The 22,616-nt window shown below is 41.8% G+C and overlaps 3 protein-coding genes across 4 annotated transcripts; all 3 read right to left on the reverse strand.

Annotated features, from left to right (window-relative positions):
* Positions 1–389: 389 nt before the first annotated feature.
* Positions 390–4,648, reverse strand: leng1 (leukocyte receptor cluster (LRC) member 1). Of its 2 annotated transcripts, none has more exons than XM_030071706.1 (5): positions 4,537–4,648; positions 4,033–4,197; positions 2,891–3,088; positions 1,805–2,106; positions 390–1,424 (listed from the first exon to the last, which is right to left on the reverse strand). In XM_030071706.1, exons 2-5 carry the CDS (start codon positions 4,162–4,164, stop codon positions 1,199–1,201), a joined length of 858 nt encoding a protein of 285 aa, XP_029927566.1. In that variant the 5' UTR covers positions 4,165–4,197; positions 4,537–4,648; the 3' UTR covers positions 390–1,198. The 2 variants fall into 2 exon arrangements, with proteins under 2 accessions (XP_029927566.1, XP_029927565.1); XM_030071705.1 differs by having other exon boundaries at positions 4,033–4,244; positions 4,537–4,630.
* A 452-nt stretch (positions 4,649–5,100) lies between these two features.
* On the reverse strand, positions 5,101–13,088 carry tmc4 (transmembrane channel-like 4). The gene is made up of 16 exons (XM_030071708.1): positions 12,989–13,088; positions 12,622–12,814; positions 11,986–12,134; positions 11,574–11,723; positions 10,627–10,712; positions 10,303–10,448; positions 9,451–9,598; positions 9,147–9,305; positions 8,888–9,045; positions 8,220–8,346; positions 7,233–7,330; positions 6,917–7,100; positions 6,112–6,242; positions 5,664–5,819; positions 5,478–5,556; positions 5,101–5,325 (listed from the first exon to the last, which is right to left on the reverse strand). Exons 1-16 carry the CDS (start codon positions 13,026–13,028, stop codon positions 5,242–5,244), a joined length of 2,088 nt encoding a protein of 695 aa, XP_029927568.1. The 5' UTR covers positions 13,029–13,088; the 3' UTR covers positions 5,101–5,241.
* Positions 13,089–13,730: 642 nt separating this feature from the next.
* Positions 13,731–22,391, reverse strand: mboat7 (membrane bound O-acyltransferase domain containing 7). The gene is made up of 9 exons (XM_030071704.1): positions 22,280–22,391; positions 21,388–21,467; positions 20,320–20,449; positions 19,987–20,113; positions 19,648–19,804; positions 18,977–19,172; positions 17,800–17,952; positions 17,454–17,630; positions 13,731–16,111 (listed from the first exon to the last, which is right to left on the reverse strand). The coding sequence occupies exons 2-9, from the start codon at positions 21,461–21,463 to the stop codon at positions 15,700–15,702; spliced, it is 1,428 nt and encodes a 475-aa protein (XP_029927564.1). The 5' UTR covers positions 21,464–21,467; positions 22,280–22,391; the 3' UTR covers positions 13,731–15,699.
* Between the last annotated feature and the right edge of the window lie 225 nt (positions 22,392–22,616).

Raw genomic sequence — 22,616 nt, forward strand, 5'->3', positions numbered from 1 at the left:
CACACACACACACACACACACACACACACACACACACATACAGCGCGCATTGTCATGGTCCAGCTTGTCATCATATGTTCTCCGACGAAAAATCACCATAATATTCCTATAATAATACTCCCACAGGGACTAGGTGCTGAGTAGTGAGTTTATATTGAACTCGCCACAGCCTGTTTTTATTGGATTTTTAATCTATGGCATGGCATCGATAATACTCCTATTATTGAAACTTATAGCTTTGCTGTCATATTTCTAATGCTTCCATCTTTAAAAAAAAATCAGTGAGTTAGGGTTTTGGTAAGGGCTTCACTTGCCGTTCACATTATACACTCCCCATTGTTGCTGATGTAAAATGTTTTGAAAAAAAAAAAAAAAAAAATCTCTCCAAGTCATATTACAAATGGATTTATTTACCACAGGCAGTTAAACATTTAATGAAAAAAAAAATAATAATAATTTACAAAGGTATTGTAATAGCCTTTTGCTGTGGAAATAATAAAGTAAACATAAAAGCAACAGAGTGGCAAACTTTCTCAACCTCTCCGTTTCTTATAAATAAAAAACCTTGTAGCAGAAATGTTTGTAGTCTTAAGGGAAACTGCCTCTACTAAAAGGTTATGGCTCGATCGATGTTGTCTGGTTTTAGATTACTAAACCATCTAACCTCTAAAGTATTCACAGTAAGTAGCGAAGCAGTGCCAACACAGTGTGACATTGAGTGTTTTGTTTGCTGAAGCCCCCGGTGACAGCAACCGTCTGCCCTGCTGAAGGTCCCTTGAACAAAACACTCAGATCCCTGCCAGCTCCAGTGGTGCAGGCAGCAGGAGCTGAGCCTGACCTCTGACCTCTGGGTGGAAGAGGGCAGGCAGGAATTCTCCTTCAGGGATCAATGAAGTATCACAAGAAAGAAAAACGCTTCTAATGAGGAATAGTAACCTACAAACCACTTAGTCCGGTTCAGATATCATAACTTCACACAACACGTGAATCATAGATCGCATTACAACATTACAAGCACAGTGGCTATGAACCTCCCGGGTTACAGTTTCCCTGTAGAATTACATTTGCTTTGATTTTGGAGGCAAAGAGGTGACGATTTTTGCTCTTTAGTTTCTTTTCTCACATTAATCACATACATATTGCAAGTCACACAGGCCCATCTGTGAACAGTTCAGAGTTCAGACTCAAGAGTTTCAGATCAGGACTTTAAAATTTCATCCCTCCAGCTCTCTTGATCCCTTCTTTGACGCTTCCGAGCGAGCTGTGGAAAATAAGCGCTGTTGTACGGCCGGTCCCTCTCCTGTATTTCCCTCGCTGGCTCCTTGTCCTTCCCTTTGCCGCTCCTCTGGTCCAGCAGGGCCTGGGCTCTCCTCCTCTCCTCAGCCTCCCTGCGTAAACGCTCGGCACGTAACTGTTCTATGGAGCTGGAAAAGAAAGAGAAGACAGTTTGTTACAACTCCATGATGATACTCACAGATCATCACATTCTCATATCTTCATACTGACAGAACCAGGGCTTCATTTAGCGATTAGGAATGGAATCGAGACAAAAGGCAAAGACAAAAAAGATGGTAGTGATGCCAGAAAAGCACCAGAAATCTACAATTGAAGCCAATGGTAGACCTGCAAAGGAAGGCAAAAAAAGTATGCAACACACCTAAATGCTGAATTACTGGATTCAAATGGTAGGTACATGATGGATGTTTTAAGAATTCAAAGGTTATTCATTATATGCATAGAAAAAAATTAGTATTTTGTAAATATTATATTGCTCGTTTAAGAAGGGAGATAGCAGATTCCTTACCTTTCTCCTCTGCTCCTCTTCTCCCCCTTCTCTCTTTTGTCCTTCTTCTTGCTCTTGTGTTCCTTTCTGTCCTTTACAGCTAATGCTTTCTTCATATCTTTCAAGGGGTCCAAACTATCCTTCAGCCTGCGGTCTTTCTTCTCTCTCTCCTCTTCACTTATTCCCTTTCTCATTCCCTTGTCTCTGTCTTTTTCACTCTTCTCTTCTTTTTCTTTGATGGTTTTCATGTACCACGGTGTCACCTCTGACCCCGGCTGGGGTCCGAGGGACACCAGCAGGCCGATGGCACGCTCCTGCCGCTCCTGAGAAAACAAGGACAGCAAACAGAAATTAGATGGCTGTATAGTGGACTGGGTGGCCTCGATGTCTGGTGCACCATTCACACTCAGTGCCAAGCAACTGCCTAAAATCCACTGGATATAGATGGGACAAACCCATTCACATTTCATTTGGATACCATTAACATCATTAAATCTAACCAAGGCTTTCCTATATTCATCATCTGGGCATTTTCTGAGATCTGCCTCTAATTTTTTTTTTTCTTCTTAAGATCGTATCACTGTATGTCCAATATTTACCCGGAAACACCTCAATACCTGTTAATTGTCTCATGTTGCTGAATTTCTTATAATTTCTGCATTTATTAATTATTCTTTATCTGTGAATTTACACCTTAAGGATGTGCACTGTGGCTGGAACGATCCGGACTGTGAACAACGCTGATGACAAAGCAAAACTGACTACTTTGATCCAATATACCGATGTGAAAAAAAATGCGACTTAAATATCTAGATTTGTCAAATGCATCCTAGGATAACAGTATAATAAAACTTGTACTGAATCAACAAGCATAACTATAAGCTTCCAGATGGGTAAGTAGGTATCACACTCACTCACACACACACACCATTTACTCACATTTCCTTATACTGTAATTGTTCTGAATCTGAATCAGTCTCTGTTGTACGCTATGGAACTCATTTCTCCTTCTGCTATCTTTCCCGTCACCCTGCATTATAAACTAACCAATAAAACAGAAGCAGCATTAACATCATTAAAAGTAACCAAACGTGTGTGAACCATCACCTTTTCGTCTCTCTTTTCTTTGAGGTACTCCTCATTGCCCTTCTTCTCAGAGGATTCCTCCAGAGGAAAAAGGTTGAGATGCTCCAGAGCTCGACTCCCTCCACCCCTCTCTTCACCATCGTCACCATCACCATCGCTCCTGCCCTCTGTGTGCTCGAGAGCAGCTCGGGCCTTCTTCCTCAGATACTCTGTGCGTGCCTGCAGTGCAGAAGGAAGGAATAGTCGTAATTCAAACCCTGAAACATTATAAATAAAATTTATGATGCAGTATATCACAGGTATTCGTACAAGCGCTGGGGCCTGAAGCCAGTGTCTTTCTCTCCAGTAGCAGAGTTAAGTCCGCATGGATTACCAACCTTGTTCGTACCTACATAAATATTACAATTACAGCTTGAAACGTGCAATTGTAGGAGGCTCATACAACCACACACCTGACTGATGATGATTCATGTAATTTACTGAAACTATTCTCATGTTTGTTTTTAACAGTCTAAGCAGCACTCTTGCTTTTGAGAGAACATTTGTTGATTTCATTATCCCAAATTTCTGAATGAAAACAATTACTACTGTTGCAAATAAAAGAAAAAACAGAAAACTTTGGGAACGATAGAGATTTTTGTCCCAGATGTACAAAAAAACCCTGAAATCCTGACCTATGGATGTTTATATTTTTTACTATACATAGTCATTATTGTATATATTTCGGCATTTATTTTATTCTATTTAATTTATAATTTTTTATTATATGTTTATATTCTACTAACGAGGCTGTAACATAAGAATTTCACAGTTTGGGATCAATAAAATATATCTATCTTATCTATCTATCTAAAAATTGCAATACAAACCACAGTAGGTTTATTGAACCACCATTAGACCCTGTATATATAGCACATTAATAGAATATATGAAGCCATAATGCAGAGATGTTACAGCTGCCACAAACACACTCCCAGGTATTGTTACATGAATATTCTGAGCAATAGACTGCGGGTAATATGTTTCATTTAACTCAGCAGATTTTTAAATTTTAATTATAATTAATAATTCAAACTCTCACAAGAGAATACAGCTCTAAACAACAACCCGCTGTGGCATTTAGTGCTATTAGATGAAATTGATGGGGGTCAAACTGGGGTCACCTCCTGCTCCGCGCGCTCCACACGGCGTTGGGCCTCGCGCTCCTCCTCCGCTGCCTGGGCCTCGTCCCTCCGCACGCGCGCGATGTTGTCTTTGTTGCGCACGTGCCAGCTCTTCTTCGGAAGGATGTTCATGTTTTCTTTTCTTTTCTTAACGGACTGTTGTTGCTGTTGGTGACGGAGGTGAACCGGCTGAGTGGGCTGGTTAGTTTCCTCTTAACCGTGCACCATTTGTTATAAGACAGAGGAAGTGACGTGTAACCACAGCCGATAGGTTTCAATAAAAAGAATAAAAAGAAAATAAAGACAAGACACCGGTTTTGTTGCTGTTTTTAACATCAACTAGCATTAGCTGTCGTCTCCCAAGTACTTCACAAGTGTCTGCTTCGACGTTCACAACAGTAACAGCCAACACCGAGGTCTGATTCTCTTCCTCGACACAAATCCAACACTTCAGCGATGCTATATCTCTGACAATGTTTTTAAATTAATTAGAAATACACTAACTTGCTGGGGGAGAGATTTGTCTTGCTGGCGACGCTCACTTGTCCACAGGAAGACCCACACCGGAAGTAAACAGTAGACGCCGTTGCAACGCCTCTGTTTGGACACTAGAGGGGGCGAGCGCGCCTTTCATTGTAATGGGATTACGTTAAAAAAAAAAGTATGGCAATCTGTTTTCATGGATACAATACTGAAAATTAAAAGAAAGAACTCGCAACAAAGGCCTACTTTATGTATGGCTTCATGTAGTCTTTTTAAATTTATTATTATTTTTACATATAGTGTACAGATACATTCACCGTGAGCCAGTGTTTACTTCCCTTTTAAAAATGTCATTTTATTTATTTATGTTTATTTATGTTAGTGTAGAGATAGATTTACACCAGGTCTTTGTAACTGTTTTTTACATGTGTTATTGTGTATAAAACTAGAAAAGAAAGACATCTCTTCATTTGGCCGATTTCTTAAGATCTAGATCATTCTTTATTCGACTGTCAAAATAGATAGATAGATAGATATAGATAGATATACTTTATTGATCCCAAACCAGGGAAATTCTGGAGTGTTTGGCATTAGAGTCAGCTAAAACCTTGAAATGCAAATACATGAAGCTGATTATATTCTATATAAAGTGCATGTAGTTCGTTCAGTTGTTAAAAGTGGAGCGGGGAGGAACTCAGCAGGGTGTGTGTTTATTAATTTTCGGTATCAGTCCCGTCCTCCTGTGGAAACCTGCAGCTGCCGGCTCAGCTCTTCAATTTGTTTCACCAAAAACTGCTTGTCACGGCCCTCCTGTTAGCCAAACACACAAAACTGCATTAGCAAATCTGCATGCCTGGAAGTATTTAGGAAATCACACAGGCCTGCTGCTTGTGATCAATCTCCAAGGCAGTGTAACTTATTATTTTTTTAGTAAACCACAGAAATAAATGTCCACTACTTACCAGTTTAAGCTGAGCTCTGAGCAGGGAAACACTTTTCCCATAAACAGAGGCTAAGGCTATGAAATAACACATGAAGACACTGTTGGGGAGAGAGGAGGTCAGATTATACATCATAAAAAAGTAAATAAAACTGGAGGCGAAGGACTCCATAATGTGCAACAGAACAATCAGCACACTTTCTCTCACCAAGACAAAATGAAGAGAGGAATGGAGAACGCTTGGGAGCCAATGAAGAAGAGAAACTCCTGTGTTGTTTGGGGCAGGTTGTAGAAAGAGGTCGGGACGATTGCCCATATGGTTGGAAAAAAACGAAACGGCCCGCAGCTCATGGACGGACGGATCCTGGGGAGGAAGAGGGAAACAGACTTCGCGTCAGCCACATAACATATGACACGACCCATTTGGCCCACAATCACCCAACACGCCTTGAGTGAAAACATTTTTAGCAGTGAGTCGCCCCAGTGAGACTCAGAGCCCCGGCCCTGCCAATGTTGGTGTGATGCTCTACTTATTTAGAGCTGCAGAACCAAAACAGCTACCAATATTATTACGATTTCACACCAATTAGCCACTATCAATGCTATTTTACACAGCAGATTTGTTGTGACTGTTACAGGCGGCAGTCAACACTCACTCGGCGAGGCTGTAGACCATGACGACCGTGGCCAGGCCCCAACCGAACAGAAGCACCACCAGGAAGAAGAAGGTGGACGTGGTGGAGCGAAACGTCTTCAGTGCAGGACGACAGTTATTGAACAGCGTGATCTGGGGAAGAAAGAAGAAATGGAGATGAGGAGCAGGGCTAGGGAGGAAAAACTGTGGCATTTGTAATATTATCTCAGATTTCAGAGAATGGTTGTCATATGATGTTTGACCTGTTGAGGTGTTACTACGTTCTTGTTGCTGGTGTGTTGTTGCATTGTCATTTTAGTGATTTTTTTTTTCTCCCAAGGACACTGAACTGGCATTAGTTGCATTACAGCTACACAACACTGTGTGCAGAGTGATATATAACCTCTATGGATGAGTAGTGTTTTTTAACATCAGCCGCATCAGTGCAACTTAATACCCCTGTCTCTAATTCAGTGCTCTTACTCTAATGCAGCCATAGCCTATATATTTAAATATGGACACACTTAAAGTTGCAGTCATGCTTACAGGGCTGTAAATCAACGAGAACACATAACCATACCATTTATTTTTGCGGCGGGACATTTCATACAGTCCCTCTCATTTGTAATAAGTATACTGTCGGGGTGCTTTGTTTCCTACTTGGAAACTACAGGCCAGTGTTTCACTTGTAACTCTGTCAGTCTAATGTAGCCTGAATGTTTAAGGACTTGAAACACATAAGGTTTATGTGAACTGGTTTTATGTTTTAAATAAAGGCGTTGGAGCGTCTGGAGTTGGTTTCAATTTGTGACACTTCTCAACTTCACCTTCTTGCAGTAGAAGAGGATGACAAACTTGACGGTGTTGATGAGTGGCAGCAGCGGGCAGAAAAGCGCTCCTGTCCAAACCACGGTTTGACCGTACACCAGCCCGAGCACGTTGGAGGGAACCAGAAACTCCTGGCGTCCCACCCACTGAGCCAGCTTACTGGACCAGTTGTCCACCACCATCCTGCCACCCAGACACAAGCATAACCACATCACATGGGTGAAAATGGGTGAACGTCTCATTTATTCACACAGTTTCCAAACTGATTTCATGCAGACTCAATTATGTGGCGAGCTCTTTTTGGACATTTTGTACCTGCGTGGGAACTCCACAAGGATGAGCACAGCGATGGTGATGAGCAGGTCGAACAGCGTGAGCTTGTACATCTCCTGTCCCACTCGTGTCTCCCAGCACTAAATAAAAACCAAGACACACAGGGCAGAACAGTGGCTATGTGGACATGAACAGAACAACCAGGCTCTTGGTACATGCTTCAGTTAAAGCCTTATTTAGGTCAAATGAGTGAGGCCGTTCACATGCCGAGTGGATTAAAATGTATGCATGTTTTGTGTTCTTTTGTGTCTCCCACAAAGCTGTAGTCACGACTAGGTCACTAAATGTCATCGGCAAATTTTCTATTCCGAGCACTGCGTCATAAATGATCTTCTTCTGAGAGCACGTCTGACATTTTCCTCTCTCGTGTCCACGGATGAGCCAGTCACCAGCGACTTTCAATACCTGTGTCCTGATTTAGCCAAGAGTTGGCTGTTTCCCTTTATCATCCATTTCTTCCTTAGGTAGACAGCGTTAGTCAAACTCTCACATCTTCAAGGCCAAACCACCTCAGATTCTGTTTTCACTTCAGTGGCCCACACATGCGCTTGGCAAATCACTACTGTCTGTCTGTCTGTCTGCCGTATTCCTGGCTAACCTGTGCTGTTCCTCGCTCTGTGTTGAACGCTGTGCGAGGCCCTGAGGGTCTTGATGCAGCTTCAATCTCTGTCTCTGACTCAGCACCAAGTGACTAACAAAATTCTTCTCGCATGTAAACACAGCCATAGGGAAATGAGATACAAAACATAATCTTTTATCATCTCCTGACTGTAAAATTTCATTCGATTTTGTCGCCACAAGCATTCTCTCTGTAGCCCATCTTGTCCCAGTGACCTGACGGTAAGGAACAGCTCTGAGACGTCATGTATGTCCTAAGAGGAAAGATCAGTGCAGCTGTAGGGGAGGTGGAAAAAGTGTCAACTTTATATAATTTAGATGTACACATAGACAGCCAAATTGCATTATTACCGGATAGTCGACATGGTTGTACTGGCACAATTTACAGCTTCCAGTTTCTTTCTGCCCAGTGCAGGTGATCTGATTCCACAGGGTGTAGAGGAGAACACCCAGACTGACAAAGCGCAGGACCACGGACCTTGACATAAGACAGAAATGAGGAAGCATCACCAAACCAATTTTGACTCAGAGGTTGGTTAAGTTTTAGGTCACCAAACACAGATCGGAGATAATTCACACTGAGTTCTCGAGAAGAAGAAGATCTTATCGGTGCAGCAGCTGACTTCACATTTCTAGTGTAAGTGCATTGACTTTCAAATGAAATCTTAGTGTTTTCTACATGTTCTCACACACACTCTCTCTGTCTCTTTGAAGGCACAGACACACACTTCCACTCACTATAACAGTCTCACTTTATCATTTCATTTCCTCGTTGACATTATTTCAGATGATTTTCCTTCCCTTGCTGTCACTGATGCATGTTGCTGTCTCCTCCCTCCTTGTTGGATTTGTTGTTATCTAGTTTTTCATCTTGATGTTTTCCCCACTTGCAGGGGAGTTGTTTTGTCTGAGTACAACGTTTCCTCTCGTCTCTCTTCTTTATCATTTGCACACGCAAACAAATACACCAAATGCAAATACATTAACATAAACACACACTCATAGAAACACACACAAACCTTAACAGTGCCACTATGACAGTGGTGCTGGGGGCGTATCGCTCCAGCAGGGCGATCTGGTCACACAGGAAAGGCACCACGAAGTTTCCGGTGGTGATGACGATGGAAGGTAGGTACTCAAAAATCAAACCCAAGATCCCTTCCTCCCCGCTCCTGCTCTGTTTGGCAGAGAGAGGAACCAGGATGCAAAGATTTAGCCAGATGTGCACCAAGATTTCATTGAGGACACATCAGTATTTCTGTCTCCACCCTCACTCACCTGGCTGAAGACAGTGGCCTCGGAGATGCCATAGACGGCAGCCGCAATGAGCCCCAGGCTGACCAGACTCAGGAGAACACGCAGGGAGTACAGAGCTATTTTCTGCTTCAAGGTGAGAGAGGCTGCCAATTTCTTTATCCTCTCCTCCTCCAGATCCACCTGAGAGAGAAAGTGGGGGCGAGGGTGTCAACTCAACTGCATGTCTTTTTTCGGGAAAGTATAGAACTGAGGTGCACTTGTGCAAGAAAACCTGCCACACATCACTTTTTCATTTTTTGCCTAAGTAGGATAGATCCCCTCTGACCTGCAGCCGGTAGTGGATGTTTTTCTGTTTCAGTTTAGTAGCTTTATCTCCCAGGCAACCATAGTCCCAGCCGGTGAACACTGTCTTGCTGTAGCTGCCCACAGCACTGCCTCCCGTTGCCACGGCAACACGAGCTGCAGTCCCCATGCTGTGGAAGCAGCCAGCCAAGGCAGAGAATACAGATGCAAGTCAGTGGACTGAACCAGTTTAGCGCTGCTTTTAAGTGTCATCCAGTTAATTTCACTTGTTGAGCAGAACCTTCACATACACACGCACACACACGCACACACACTGTTGGAAATAGAGGTACAGTAGGAGTCCATTTCTGTCCCCAAAGGTACAATCTTCACAAATGTACCACCTAGGCCTAATTATTGGACCTCACAGTAATTATGTGAACCTTTTTCAGAGCCAAAAAGGAAAATATATGTTCCCAAGCAGTAAAAGGTACATGTATATGCTATTTTCTCTAAATGTTAAGATACAATATCAGGAGACAGCATGTGTTAGGCAAAATACAATGAATAAAAACTTAATTTAGGGTAGATTTAAATTTGTGGCCTTGAAATGAAATACGTTTTGTAGATTTGTGAATATGAAAAACAGATAATAAAATTATCCAGCCAATATTCTAATTATAATATGGGAACAAGACCGGTCTTTATAAGGTACAAACCAAAAGGGTAAAAAATAAGTATAAATAAGTGTCAAGGGTACAAGAGCTGTACCTTAGAGGATGCTGCACCAGTGATAAGCCATTAAGATACAATGATGTGTTTTATTTTCTGAGAGTGCATGCTATACCTTCCCTTAAATCTGTGTGCCTGGAAGTGTGTGTGTTGTGGCACTGACCGTGCAATGATACAGATGAGACAGAAGGCAAAGTAGAAGACAGCAGTGAAGAGGTAGGCCAGCGGGATGTTGTAGGAGAAGTTACTTTCTTCTACCATTGTGTTGTTGTAGAAGCCGTAGAACAGGTATGAATACTCCATGAAGCCCTGAACACAGAGGACAGAGGACAGGATACGATAATGTCAAAAGGTACATGGGAGAGGCCGTAAAAGCGCACAAAAGCACATTCAAGATGCTCCATTTAATACGAGTCCTCCAACATCTTGCAAAACATCGTTTGCCCATGTGGTCTGTGAGTCACGAGGAGGTGCTGCAGTTTCTCACCGTTCCAGAAAGTAAGTCGAGGAAGTAATTATAAAACACCACCAGGCCTTGAGGATTAGGGTCATAAGCCATACATTCCTCTGGACCTGGAAAACACAGAGCAAGGAAGGGCTTTAAGGTTGGAACACACATTCTTGTCTTCATGGGTTGACATATATTTTTTTTTTTAGCTGGCATGCATTCCCTTGCTCTAAACTCGAGGGTCACCATGTTGACCTTTGATATTCTGGACTTTAATTAAACAGAAAGTATAGCAAGGAGAGAGGCAGAGAAGGAGAAGTAAAGTCTGGCAAAAGACGGTGGTGGTAATTAATCACAGGCCTCTGACGTGCACATAGTCTTAGTCCTAACACCGGTAGTATAATTTCAAAAAAATCATTTCCCTCACACTGCCTTTGAAAATCAAAGCATCAGTTGAAGAAGTTTCATTTCACATGGAGCATTTTCATCATTTTAAAATGTGACTTCTCTTACAAAATGACTGATGGCAAAATGATGGCACCAACTATGGCACTTTTTAACGGACATTTGGAGGGGTAAGGACAGTATGTTAAGTCTCTTCTTCTATGATTTAGACATTGAATGATGAGGTGTGGGCAATTGCTTTTTTTTTTTTTTGACAAAGGATGTCATTTTGGGATGAAATTCTGCAGCTGCACTGTTGAGCATTTCCTCAGTTCATTTCTAGCGGGAAAGCCACAGCTGGTAACTCTCTTTTTTCACTTAATCCAAGCAGCACCCCATTCTCTGAGGCCTGACGGTTGCTAGGATACTGTTGCATAGAGTTGTGAGAAAGCACTCTGTATATACTCAAAAAATAACAGCGCTGAACTGAACGAATCACCGTACATCAAATTTGCACCAATCAAGGGGCTTGAAAATATTTCCCTGTTACCCTGCGGTGACAATGCTTTAAATTCATCAGTGAGGCATGCACAGTTCATTACCAGTGCTGTTGACAGGATTGGTCGCAACAGATCTGAACAAGATGCTTGGAATGATGACGAATCCACCGATCAGCAAGAAGGAAACAAAATTGAGTACCACCAAGAATCGCAGGAACAGGAAGTAGGACTGGACACCACCTCCAAAGTTCCCTGTTGAGGCAAAAGGTCACGATATGCAAAATGCCGAGCAATCACAAGGCTTGGGTCAAACATATTCAAATTCTGGATGTGGTTATGCACAATCCGCTAGCCACATTAACGTGTATTTATCAGAATCAAGTGGACAGGGCGACGGTTGATCGTGCAAAACATTAGGTGAAAATATAATCTGTATGCATGAGACAGTGAACATAAATTTAGCTGACTAAGCCTCTGACTAAGCCCCGACTGAAATAACTAGTTGAAGGCTCACCTCCTATTTTTTGCAAGGTCCTCCTCCAGAGAGTGAAAACAGACAGGAATCCACTGGCGTTGAGTGTGAACCTGTGCAGGGATTTGTTCTTGCTCCTCTTCCACGACTCCCAGCTGGTAACCACAGGCACTCGCATTTGCTGCACCTGCCTGTGATTGAAAAGAGTTTTATAAATTACTTCATGATATATCTGCTGTATTAGTAACTCAAGTTTGATATAATCACTTTTCGGAGATTAACTGCTGGAAGACTGATGTTATTGGAGTGGAAAAATAAGAAAAGGGGAAATACGAAAGAGGAATTTTGTTCTGCAACTCCTACAAAAACCTTTACACGGTAAAATTGGACTAATTGAACTATGAATCACTGTGAAGTGTTGTAAACTGTAAACACACTTTGAAGACATATAGATGAATATAGGATACGGACTTGCTTTGAACATGTTTGGCTCAAGCATCACCTTCATGTTTTGTCGATACTGTAGTTGAAAGAATTAGGTCTTGGAAGTGCAAATTAAGATGCAGTTGTGTGTGAGGCTGGGGAGTGGAGCTGTGAAGTGTCATACTGACTCCAAAATAAAAAAAAGTCCCTGACATGAAGATGAAACAGCTCCTGGTGTTGTTTTTATCGTCTTACCTCACAGCTCTTTTCAAGCCCATGGGCATGGGAAGGCTCCTGATGTCTTGTTGTGGCCCAGATTCACCTCCTTCATCCTCCTCTGTCCGGCTCGAGCTCCAGTTAAACTGCGGGGAATTCTGATTGGACGCTCCGGACAGAGTCCTTCGTAACCTTAGTGACTGCTGGTCACCGGGGTAACCATTCCCCTCAGCTGCGCGAATAGACAGAAAAAAACAGCAAAGAAATCATTTGGGTGGAAAAAAAAAAAACATAGCAAAGATTTCACTGACTTAATATGACCTCAGTACATGTGTTAATACAGACACACACACACACACACACACACACAGGTGAGACACTCCTTCAGTAAAGCCATACAGCTTACCTGTGCTTGCTGAGTCTTGTAGTTGTTGCTCACTGTCCATTTGCAGTAAAATCAAAGCAGTTTTTCAAAGCTGTTCTCTGTAGCCACATCTAACACTTTGGCACCTCCAAACTTAGAAAAAAGCTCGAGCCAGCTTGTAACGAGGAAGTGGGAAGTGTCGCCTATACAGGAATCTCTCACTGGCTTCTTTCTCTCACGGACTTTGCTCCCTGTCTAAAGGACCACACAGGTACTTCCTGGAACACTTAACCCATTATCACCAAGGGGAGGGTTACCAATCAATTAACAGGTCAATATGATGTTTAATAACCAGCTGCTATCAAAATGTGCTCGGAGCCACAGGCAAACAGCTTAACATTTCTAGCTACACAATAAAATTAATTCATATTTTGGATAAGAAGGGCAGACAAATTTAAAACATCAATATGTGTATAAGTTAACATTATGAATTCCCCCAGCCAGGAAGTCTTTTGTTTTATAGGGAGGGGGGTTTGGTTACTACTTTAGGGCTGAAACAGCTGCAGCTACTGAGGCACAGTGTTGTCAGGTAACTCAGCAGGTGTGTTAGTGTACACTGTTGTCGGAGAGTTAATGATTTCCCAGCATGACGTCCGACAAAAACAATGTGAATGTACTTTTGTTTCGCCCTCCATGACCTTTATCTTAATAAATAACGCTGTATTACTAATAACAGACACATCGTTCACAGAGGATCACGGCAAATAAAGAGCAGAGCTTGATATTTGTGAGGAAACGTTGATATGTATTCCAATGTGTAACACTGTTACAAGGCAGGGAGTGTTACAATCGTCACAGTATGCGAAGCCATGTAGACACAAACACACAAAAAACAACAGAGGAATAAAAAAAAAAAAACAAAAAAAAAAACAATAAATAGGTAAGAAAAGACAGGTCAACCGCATGTGATGACAAAGGATTTAACTAATTCACAAAGATCACCATGTAATCATAAAAAACAAGGGGAATGTTCACTTGGAGGGTTGGGGTTCGGTACAAGGAGAAGTAAAGGATACCAGCAAAACATAAATTCATTTTGAAATTCAAATTAACTCACCTCCAAATCCACGATAATTCAATTGTACAACATATCTGGGGGACAGAGATGTACTTTTCCATTCTGCTGTCAGCCATGCTCGTATAAAATTCGAGAAATAATTACAACAGCATGACAGAAGAGGAAGCTGCTGCAAGTTTTGCGGCGTGACAAACACCACAACAGTAGAGTGCACAAAACTTTCATCCCAAATTAATTTTCTGAGCTCAGGAAATCATCACTGAATCAGGCAGCTGATGGAAATGAACTGAAACTTGATAGATTTTGTATCACATGTTTGGTCCCAACCCAGAATGGTCCGTGATGGCAGTGAAGACATTTTGGCAGTGAACGGATTGTGAGCATCTTTTACAATGACACCCTCTTCACCATGAAGTACAGAAAAAAAAAAAAAACACACCAATAAGGACAGAAAACACAACATAAAATAATAAGAAGAAAAAAATATCCACACAAAATAAATGTGGACTTGTTGCACTAAGCCAAAGCACAGGAATGCTGGACAGAAGAAAGCGAGGAAGATTCTAGCGCTAATAAAGCTTCAGGTTATTCAAATCAAATTCAAAGGTGCTTAGAAGAGGGGTCCTTATGCATTCAGGTAAACATGAAAATGTAATTTAGGCCTTGAATTTGCCTACTGTTCAGACTTCTGCTTGTAGCGATGTAACTTCCACTTAAAAGGGCTGCTTTATTTTAAATAGCTGTATTTTGTGATGTTTCCACAATTAAAAATCACATCCTGTAGAAATGTGGGCAGTACTGAAACATCCAACATCATTTACAATGCCCGCTGCAGTTGAAATACACCAAAAACGGCAGTTAATTAATTGTGCTCCTCAAATTTTGATGAAAAATTGTGATCATTATTGATCATTATCACAAAAACAGCTTGGGTTATCATTTAGGCTATGAAAGTGGAGCCCTATTGATATCATCATCATCAGGTTTTGCCTGGCTCATTGTAATCTATTCTACTGCTCTGATTTTATCAAAGATACTCCTGAAATATGTGCTCCACTGGAATGTACTGTTAGTTTGGTTATAATGGCACAGGATGAGCCGATATTGCCTATTTCACGTGCCTGGTTTCACTTTTAATTGGGTAGAATGAATCCGAGTTCATTATAAGGCTGTACTTTTATTCAGCCTACTGCTTTATTACATGGCAGCACCTTTTAAGTTTCTGTTTGGACACGATCCCGTTTCAACCTCTAAGATTGATTTAAAAACATCTTGTATTATGTATTAAAACTGGACTTGGTGTCTTGAAATAACCTTACACATACTGCACGAGCAAATGCGCGAGTGAAGAGTATGAATACAGTACCGTTCACCCATTTGCCCCTCAGAATACAAAAATAACATTCATAGATCTCGATTTTCCTCCGCCAATTTTGTTGTTGAAGACATGAAGACATGGTCTGTAACCGAATCTCCAGAGGTAACCGTTACAGGTATTACAGGTCACATTGATTTCTGCTCGTACTCCGACAACACCATTTTAAGCCCCCCACCCCACCCCCTACAGGAAACCAGTGTGTGACATTTGTTTCAAGCACAGATGAGTGACAGTGCGATGAATTTTTGAAACTGTGCTCCTCCCCATTTTGCTCAAACAGCAGTTCAGCCCCTCCACTCAGTCCGTCTTCTCTCCACTTTTCTCTTTCATGTTGTCTGTTTTCCCCTCCTCTCTTTTCTCCTCCTTTTCCCCTCGCTTCCCTTCCCTTCGCCCTCCCTTTAGGACCCTGCCCACTATTATGCAGCAGACGGCGATGATATGCATGCTGAAGTAGATGGACATCCAGTAGTTGATGGTGTCGCTGGCCTTGAGCAGCACAAAGCCCATGCACATGTAGTCGTAGGCCCTCATCTTCAAGAACCAGTGAACCCAGTCGAAGATGTTCTGTCCCCAGGGCCCCAGTTTGGCTCGGACTGAAGCCTCCATGGCAGACTCTGCTGCGATGCACAGTGGGATGGTGAGGAAGGACAGGTAGTAGCCGGCGTGTAGTCCGTGCCAGTAAGCACTGATGAACATGGTCCAACCAGCCCTGAGAGTCAAGGGAGGAGATGTTAGACGTCACAAGGAAACAGCTTTTTGATGGTGTCTTTCTATTGTAATTCAATATATTTACGCTTACAGTTACAGGATGTTGTGGTGTAGAGCTGCAGAGTGAAAGTCAACAAATCAATAATCCCTCAGAAAAAAAGCTGTGTGAGCAGTTGTGTTTTTTTTTTTTTTTTTTTACTGGGCATTGCAATTTGACAAATGCATTGGGAACATATTGCAAAAGAGAATGGAACAATATTACATTTTTACATCCATTTAGAACTGGTAGATGCACAATTACTTTGATTAATTTATCAGAGAATTGCAGTCGATGTGAGTTTCCTTTCCTAGGACGGTGATGAATCAACAATTTGACTCACATTTGTTCTCTACAGCCTTTCGCTGATCTGAGCCATAACCAATTTATGCCGAACCCAAACCTTAACCGATGAGCCAAAATGACCACCCAAAATGTGAAACAGTCCATCACCATCCAAAGAAAAAAAACAATATGGCATGGAGGACAGTACTGAAGCCACTGTGCCAATAATCATGAAAACACATCACATGCAAGTCAAAATATGCCTACACTATCAAACAAAAGCTGGTTTGTATTTGTATCCCTATCTGCTAAGAAGTGTTAAAGAGTTAAAAAATTGGTTTGTACATAATAACAAGCTGTCACAAAATTCTGCTTCTTCAACGTAAATAAATTCAAGTCACTTGGAAGCAACAATTGTATCTCACAAAAAGCAAACAGTACAATGAGAGTGGAGATAACTAATTAAAGTTATCTGGGACAGGTGCGCGTCCTCTTGGCCAATCAGCAGTGGGTGCTTAACTTGAAAGGTTACTGAAGATTAAGTTCACCTGTGGGTAGGTGAAAAAGTGGCACAGTCACACAGGTGAACTTTATCTTCAAAAAGCAGACAGTATTTTCAAAAAGTACTGCTGTATGATATTGACGCTTTTGTCACTTTGACTTCCAGGTTTTATACGATGGGATGGGTGGCAGTGACTGTTATGCCATGACATAATTAGAAAAAAATATGCTGTTTTTCAGCAGGTAAAAGTAATGGGATTTTGATATGCAAGTGCAGTATTTTTAAAAAATTATATACTTTTTGTTACTGTGATGAGAGAGAAGGACGTTTATTAATATCCCCTACAGTCTTGTTGTTACTTACTGTTTGTTTCTTTATTAATAAGGTGGGACTTGATTGACTTACGGCACTTGCTCCACAAAATCAATTTTGAAGAAGTGACATGCCACACCCTTCGATGGGCTCATCCCTGCACCAATCAACAGAGGCCAACATGGTGTGTGTGTGTGACTCTCCTACCTGAGGGTGTAGGCTTTGAAGGGGGAGTTGGGGTAGATGTAGTGATGCAGCCACCACTGCACCGTCATGTTCCAGTAGCGCATGCCGTGTCGCACCTTCACGCAGAAGTCAGTGTTGTAGCAGTCGATGTTCTGGATGGTTTTGAAGTCATACGCCTCCTGAGTGTTGGGATCAGGGCTGGCCACAAGGGGGAAAAAACTGTTAGAAATACCAGCTAGACCAAGACGTCAGAGATTGAAATGATCTGACTTTGTGTTGAGCTTAAGTTTTGTTTGTGCAGATACAGACGAGCACAGATACATCCTCTCTGTGTGTCCTTGTTACTTGTTATTTGGCAATGTGGTACCTGTAGTTTACAGTGGGTCCTCCTCCAGGTTTGGACAGCGCCTTCTCTGGATAGCAGCCGAGGCCTGCACTGATACAGCCGGCCTCTGCTCCACACCAAGCCGCATAGAAACGCATCCGAAACACAAAGAACACCACAATCATGTAGAAAAACCTAATGAAACACAGAGAGAGAGAGAGAGAGAGAGAGAGAGAGAGAGAGAGAGAGAGAGAAACAGATGTTATTAATCTCTATTTTAGCTGACAATCTGCAGGGATTAGTAAAGCATTTAGCTTTTTACATTATTATTCAGACTACAGGAAGGTTCAGAGAGCTATTAACTAAAGTCGCTCATGCTCTGTGTCTGTACACACAGATGTAGGAGACTGACAATGCTTGGATGTATGAATGAGTGCACTTCAACTAAGGATGTATGATAACATCAGAACATCATCAGTACTGGCTGATATCAGCTTTCAAATGAAATATCGTTATCTGCCTTAAGTGAAAATTTCCTCCAATAGTTAGTTTGTCCTAAAAGTAGTTTTGTTATTTTGCCCAGTAAATGTATGCATTTTGAAAAACACTGCATTTTATGTCTTTATGTGTCGGTTGGCCCCACAATAATATAATAATATATGTTAATTTCACGACAGGAGACACTTGATGTTCTCTGCAATTTGGTGACAAAAAATGTACATACATTCCTATCAGCATCGGCAATCGGCCAAAAGAGTTGGGAAATATCAGGGGAAAAAATCCTACAATGTGCATCCCTAAAATCAACTACTGGAGTCAAGGCCTGTTCCTACCCAAACAGGCACAACCAGGCTCATTTATGTTGTAATTGGAGTCAAGTCTGGCTGCGTGTGTGTGTGTGTGTAAAGCCTAGGAAAGAAGATTTTTGTTTTGCTCCATAAAGATGTCAAAGAAAAGCCTTATGTTTTTATTTATTAAAATGAAATTAACATAGAGGCTCCTATACCTGTCTTGAGTATGTGCTTTATATATTTGCATATTCTGTAATATTGTATCTATTGTGCATTTTCCATTTGATATTTCATTGTGTATGATGTATAAAGCTGTGTGCTGGGAACCCTAAGGTGAATGACACATCAATAAATAATCAAAATAATAGAAAATCAATTATTAAAATGAGTCAGGGGTGCTTGTCTTGCGTTAGGTTTTGTCACAATACCTGAACAGGAAGTTGTGATCGAGGAACTCCTCTGTGCGGACGTAAGCCAGAGGAAAGTAAGAGTTCACAGTCAGGAAGAGGGCGCCGTAAACAGGAACGAGCTTCAGCCGCTGCAAGCAGGGGCCCCGGCCGGGCAGGGCCAGGGGCCGCGGCTGCCTCAGCCAGTCGATGTACGTTTGGAAGCGGAAGAACGGGCCTTTAGGGAAATGAAGGGGTGAGATAAGGGGATGATGAAGACAGCATTGAGAGCAGACAGCGACAAACAAAAGGGATGAGGGGGATTATAAAAGATATCATGAGCACAGAAGGGCACAGTGGAGGACAGTGTGGTTCAACAGAAGAGAGGGTATCGTTTGATAGGAAAGGGGAGCAAGTAAACAAAAAACAAACAGGGAGAAGAGTTACATAAAAACTTGAGCTAATTTCAATAATACTGAAAATGTATATGGACTCACGCAGCATTGAACAAGTAGCAGGGAGTGAGACAAAGAGAGACAACGGTTAAAATGGATGCAAAAGCAAAATCAGATCAAACAACACACACGACCATTAAGAGCTCACACACAAACAACACGTTTCACTCAAAATAACTCCCAGAATGACCTAATTTTTAAGATGTGTAAATATGAACAGGTACTGGGAAGTGTCACTGCACATCCTCATGGACTTACCGGTCATTAAACCCACATAGCAGTAGCTGTAGGCCAGAATATCGTAGAGAGACGGCTCTTGAGACAGACCACCGATGACAGGAGACTTGGCAAAGGAGCTGACTTCCTTTTTCTTCTCGATGTGGAAACTATGCACCTCGTTGGCTATACTCACCATCTATGTGGAACCAGGAAGAAGTTGAAGAGTCAAAAGGTGTACACACAGAAAGTGCAAAGAAATAAAGAGGTCATGTGTTGTAGGGCTGAACGATATATCATTATCTTATGATATTTTGTGAAGTAACTACATTTTCCCCGAATACATGAAGTAGGTTGAGTATTATTATGGGTTTTCTGTACCTTGAGGGTGAGAATTAGCTGGATGGCATTGGCAAATGGCGTTGGCTGTGGCAGACCAAACCATGTTGCCAGCCGGAAGAAGAGGAGGTAGAGAAATGTCCAGCCAAGAGAAAGTGAGGGGGCACGCCTTGTAGACAGAGGGGCGATAAGAGAGATGAGCCACGCGCAAGCAGACGCAAACACCAAATCAAGAATTTGAGAATCTCAAACGTGGTTACTGTGTGTGAGAGGAGAGGAGAGGAGAGGAGAGGAGAGGAGAGGAGAGGAGAGAAGAGAAGAGGAAGATGTTGAAAATTTTGCCTGCCAACATTGTTACACGATTTCTACGCTCACCTCCAGTTGCTTTTTATTATAATCCATGTCCCAATCACCGTCACCAGAGAGTGCAGCGTGTGGATCTGACAGGTTACTATGGTAACGGAGAGGCCGAAGAGCAGGGCTGCCCCCTGCTTCACGGGAGGACCTGAAGTGGAAAATGTGAAAAAAAAAACAAAGTGAGATATTAAAATGTAGAAAGCTACACACCACACAGTTTGAGGAAAATACCAGAACCACCAAATGAAAAAAAAAAAAAAACACTTTACCTTGAAGTAACTAAACCACAAATTACAAAAGCACGCACAAACACACGGGCCAACTAACAGTGTGTGTCAGTGTGTGTCTGGCCACCACAGCTTTTATATATCAGTTCTGCAAGCAACAAAGGAGACTGACAGAATTATAAAGAGGCCCAACAGACTGTTATCTGAACTGAGTACATGTCAGGAACAAAACTGCATAATTATCGATGTGATAGGAGGAACAATATTGGAAATCAGGACAACATATGCCAAACATGAGAGAAAGACTTAGGGAGCGACAGACACAATGTCTGGACTTTTCTTTCTCTCATTGTTTTGCATTGCTGCTTCAGTCCTGCAGCTATGGTTAACACTGGACGTGCTCGTTTTCCTGCAAACATACGACAAAACAGACTTTTGTAAGGAGAAATGGACGGACACAGTTGAGCACAAAAACTTCCCATGTCTAATATCTCATTGTGTGTAGCTCGGTTTGTGCAACATGGTGGACTGATGTTGCTCTAAGGGCAAAGAGTAGCCTTATTCTTTATGAGGAGTTTGATATTGAAATATCACTAAGTGTTGATAATAAGCTTAATTTTAAGTGTTTTTTCACTCTCCACTTAAGAATTTCCCACGCTTGTTCTTCATTTCCCAGTCTCACAAGGCAAAGCATCTCAACATCAACAACTTTCATAAATTAAATTGCACAAACCATGAGGATACGACCAATGTCAAAGGTCAGAGGAAAAACAACAATTATCCCATTTAGCTGTTTATTTGCTGGTTTGTTTGAAATTCTAATATCCCTTAAAAGTCAGACGTGACCCAGAATACTCACTAAGATAACGAAAGAGGAATCCAACAGGGATGGAGGCAGCGAGGATTCCCAAGTACACCAGCTCATCAGGAGACATCGCTCTGCCAACAGAGAAATACGTGAAACCTCTGAAAACGACACAAGATCTAAAGTAATGAATGTACATTTACCCCAGCACTGGGAAAATAAAGAGATATGAGCCTCCTGTCTTTGGGTGGGTGTCAAACAGATCTTAAATAACTCTAAATACAAATCAATATCTGTGTTACTGCAAAGCTGTGTGTTTTGCAGAGGAAATTTACTCACTATTATGTTGTTGACAGTGAATAACGTTGCTCAAGTTCACCACCACCAACTGTGAGTGGTAACTCTGCTGGGTGAATTTCACAATGTCTCCTCTTTATGAAGTAAAAATCAGAAAGATTTAAAGGATTTTGCCCTGAAATACACCATGCCCAACCCAACGAGACGACTGTGGCCCATAAAGCTGAATACACACAATAGCATTTATTTTACATTGTCACTGTTAACAATCTCCATTAACTTTAGTTGTGGCAGGAGTTTGTAGCTGGGATGTGGCTAAATGTGCCATACCCACTCGTGTTGAAATGATCCCACAGTAAAGCAAAAGGTATCATGTATTATTGTAGGAGGAAACATCAACAAGCCTGACAGTACTGGCTGAGATATCTGCATTTCTGTACAGCGACCAAAAAACAATCCAATTAAAAATTTAATCTTCAAAAAAAGGTGTTCGCCTACTATCTGGCTAATGAGAGACAAAACACGGGAGGATATTGATCACGTTCACCTCCTGTTAGAACTAGCGATGCTAATGTTAGCATTGTGGCTTCCTCACGCTCATAATCAATTTGGTTTTCACTTTTAGGCGAAAAATAGACATTTCACTTACATTTTCTAAACTCACGTCACACCACGACTGGATAACTTTGAAGCACTTGTGAAATGTACAGACCCTGCTATGCCATCCAGCCTGCTTGAGATCTTGCTCAATTCTGATTCACTTCCTGGGTGACGCCGGCAGACTCTGCCCACAAGGGGGCGGGGCATGTCGGTCTCACCGTTAAAGGTGCAGCCCGTACAACTCTGGGTCTAACTGCCAAAAGGGAACATGCCAACCCTTACATTTTCCATTACATGGGATGTAATTGCAAATTACTTTGAAATCAAGAGGCTCTTTGATATGACATTCCCTTTACTTTTCTACCCATGATAAATTTTATTCCATT

Source organism: Myripristis murdjan, chromosome 16 (genome assembly GCF_902150065.1).
Source record: "Myripristis murdjan chromosome 16, fMyrMur1.1, whole genome shotgun sequence".
NCBI lineage: Eukaryota > Metazoa > Chordata > Actinopteri > Holocentriformes > Holocentridae > Myripristis > Myripristis murdjan.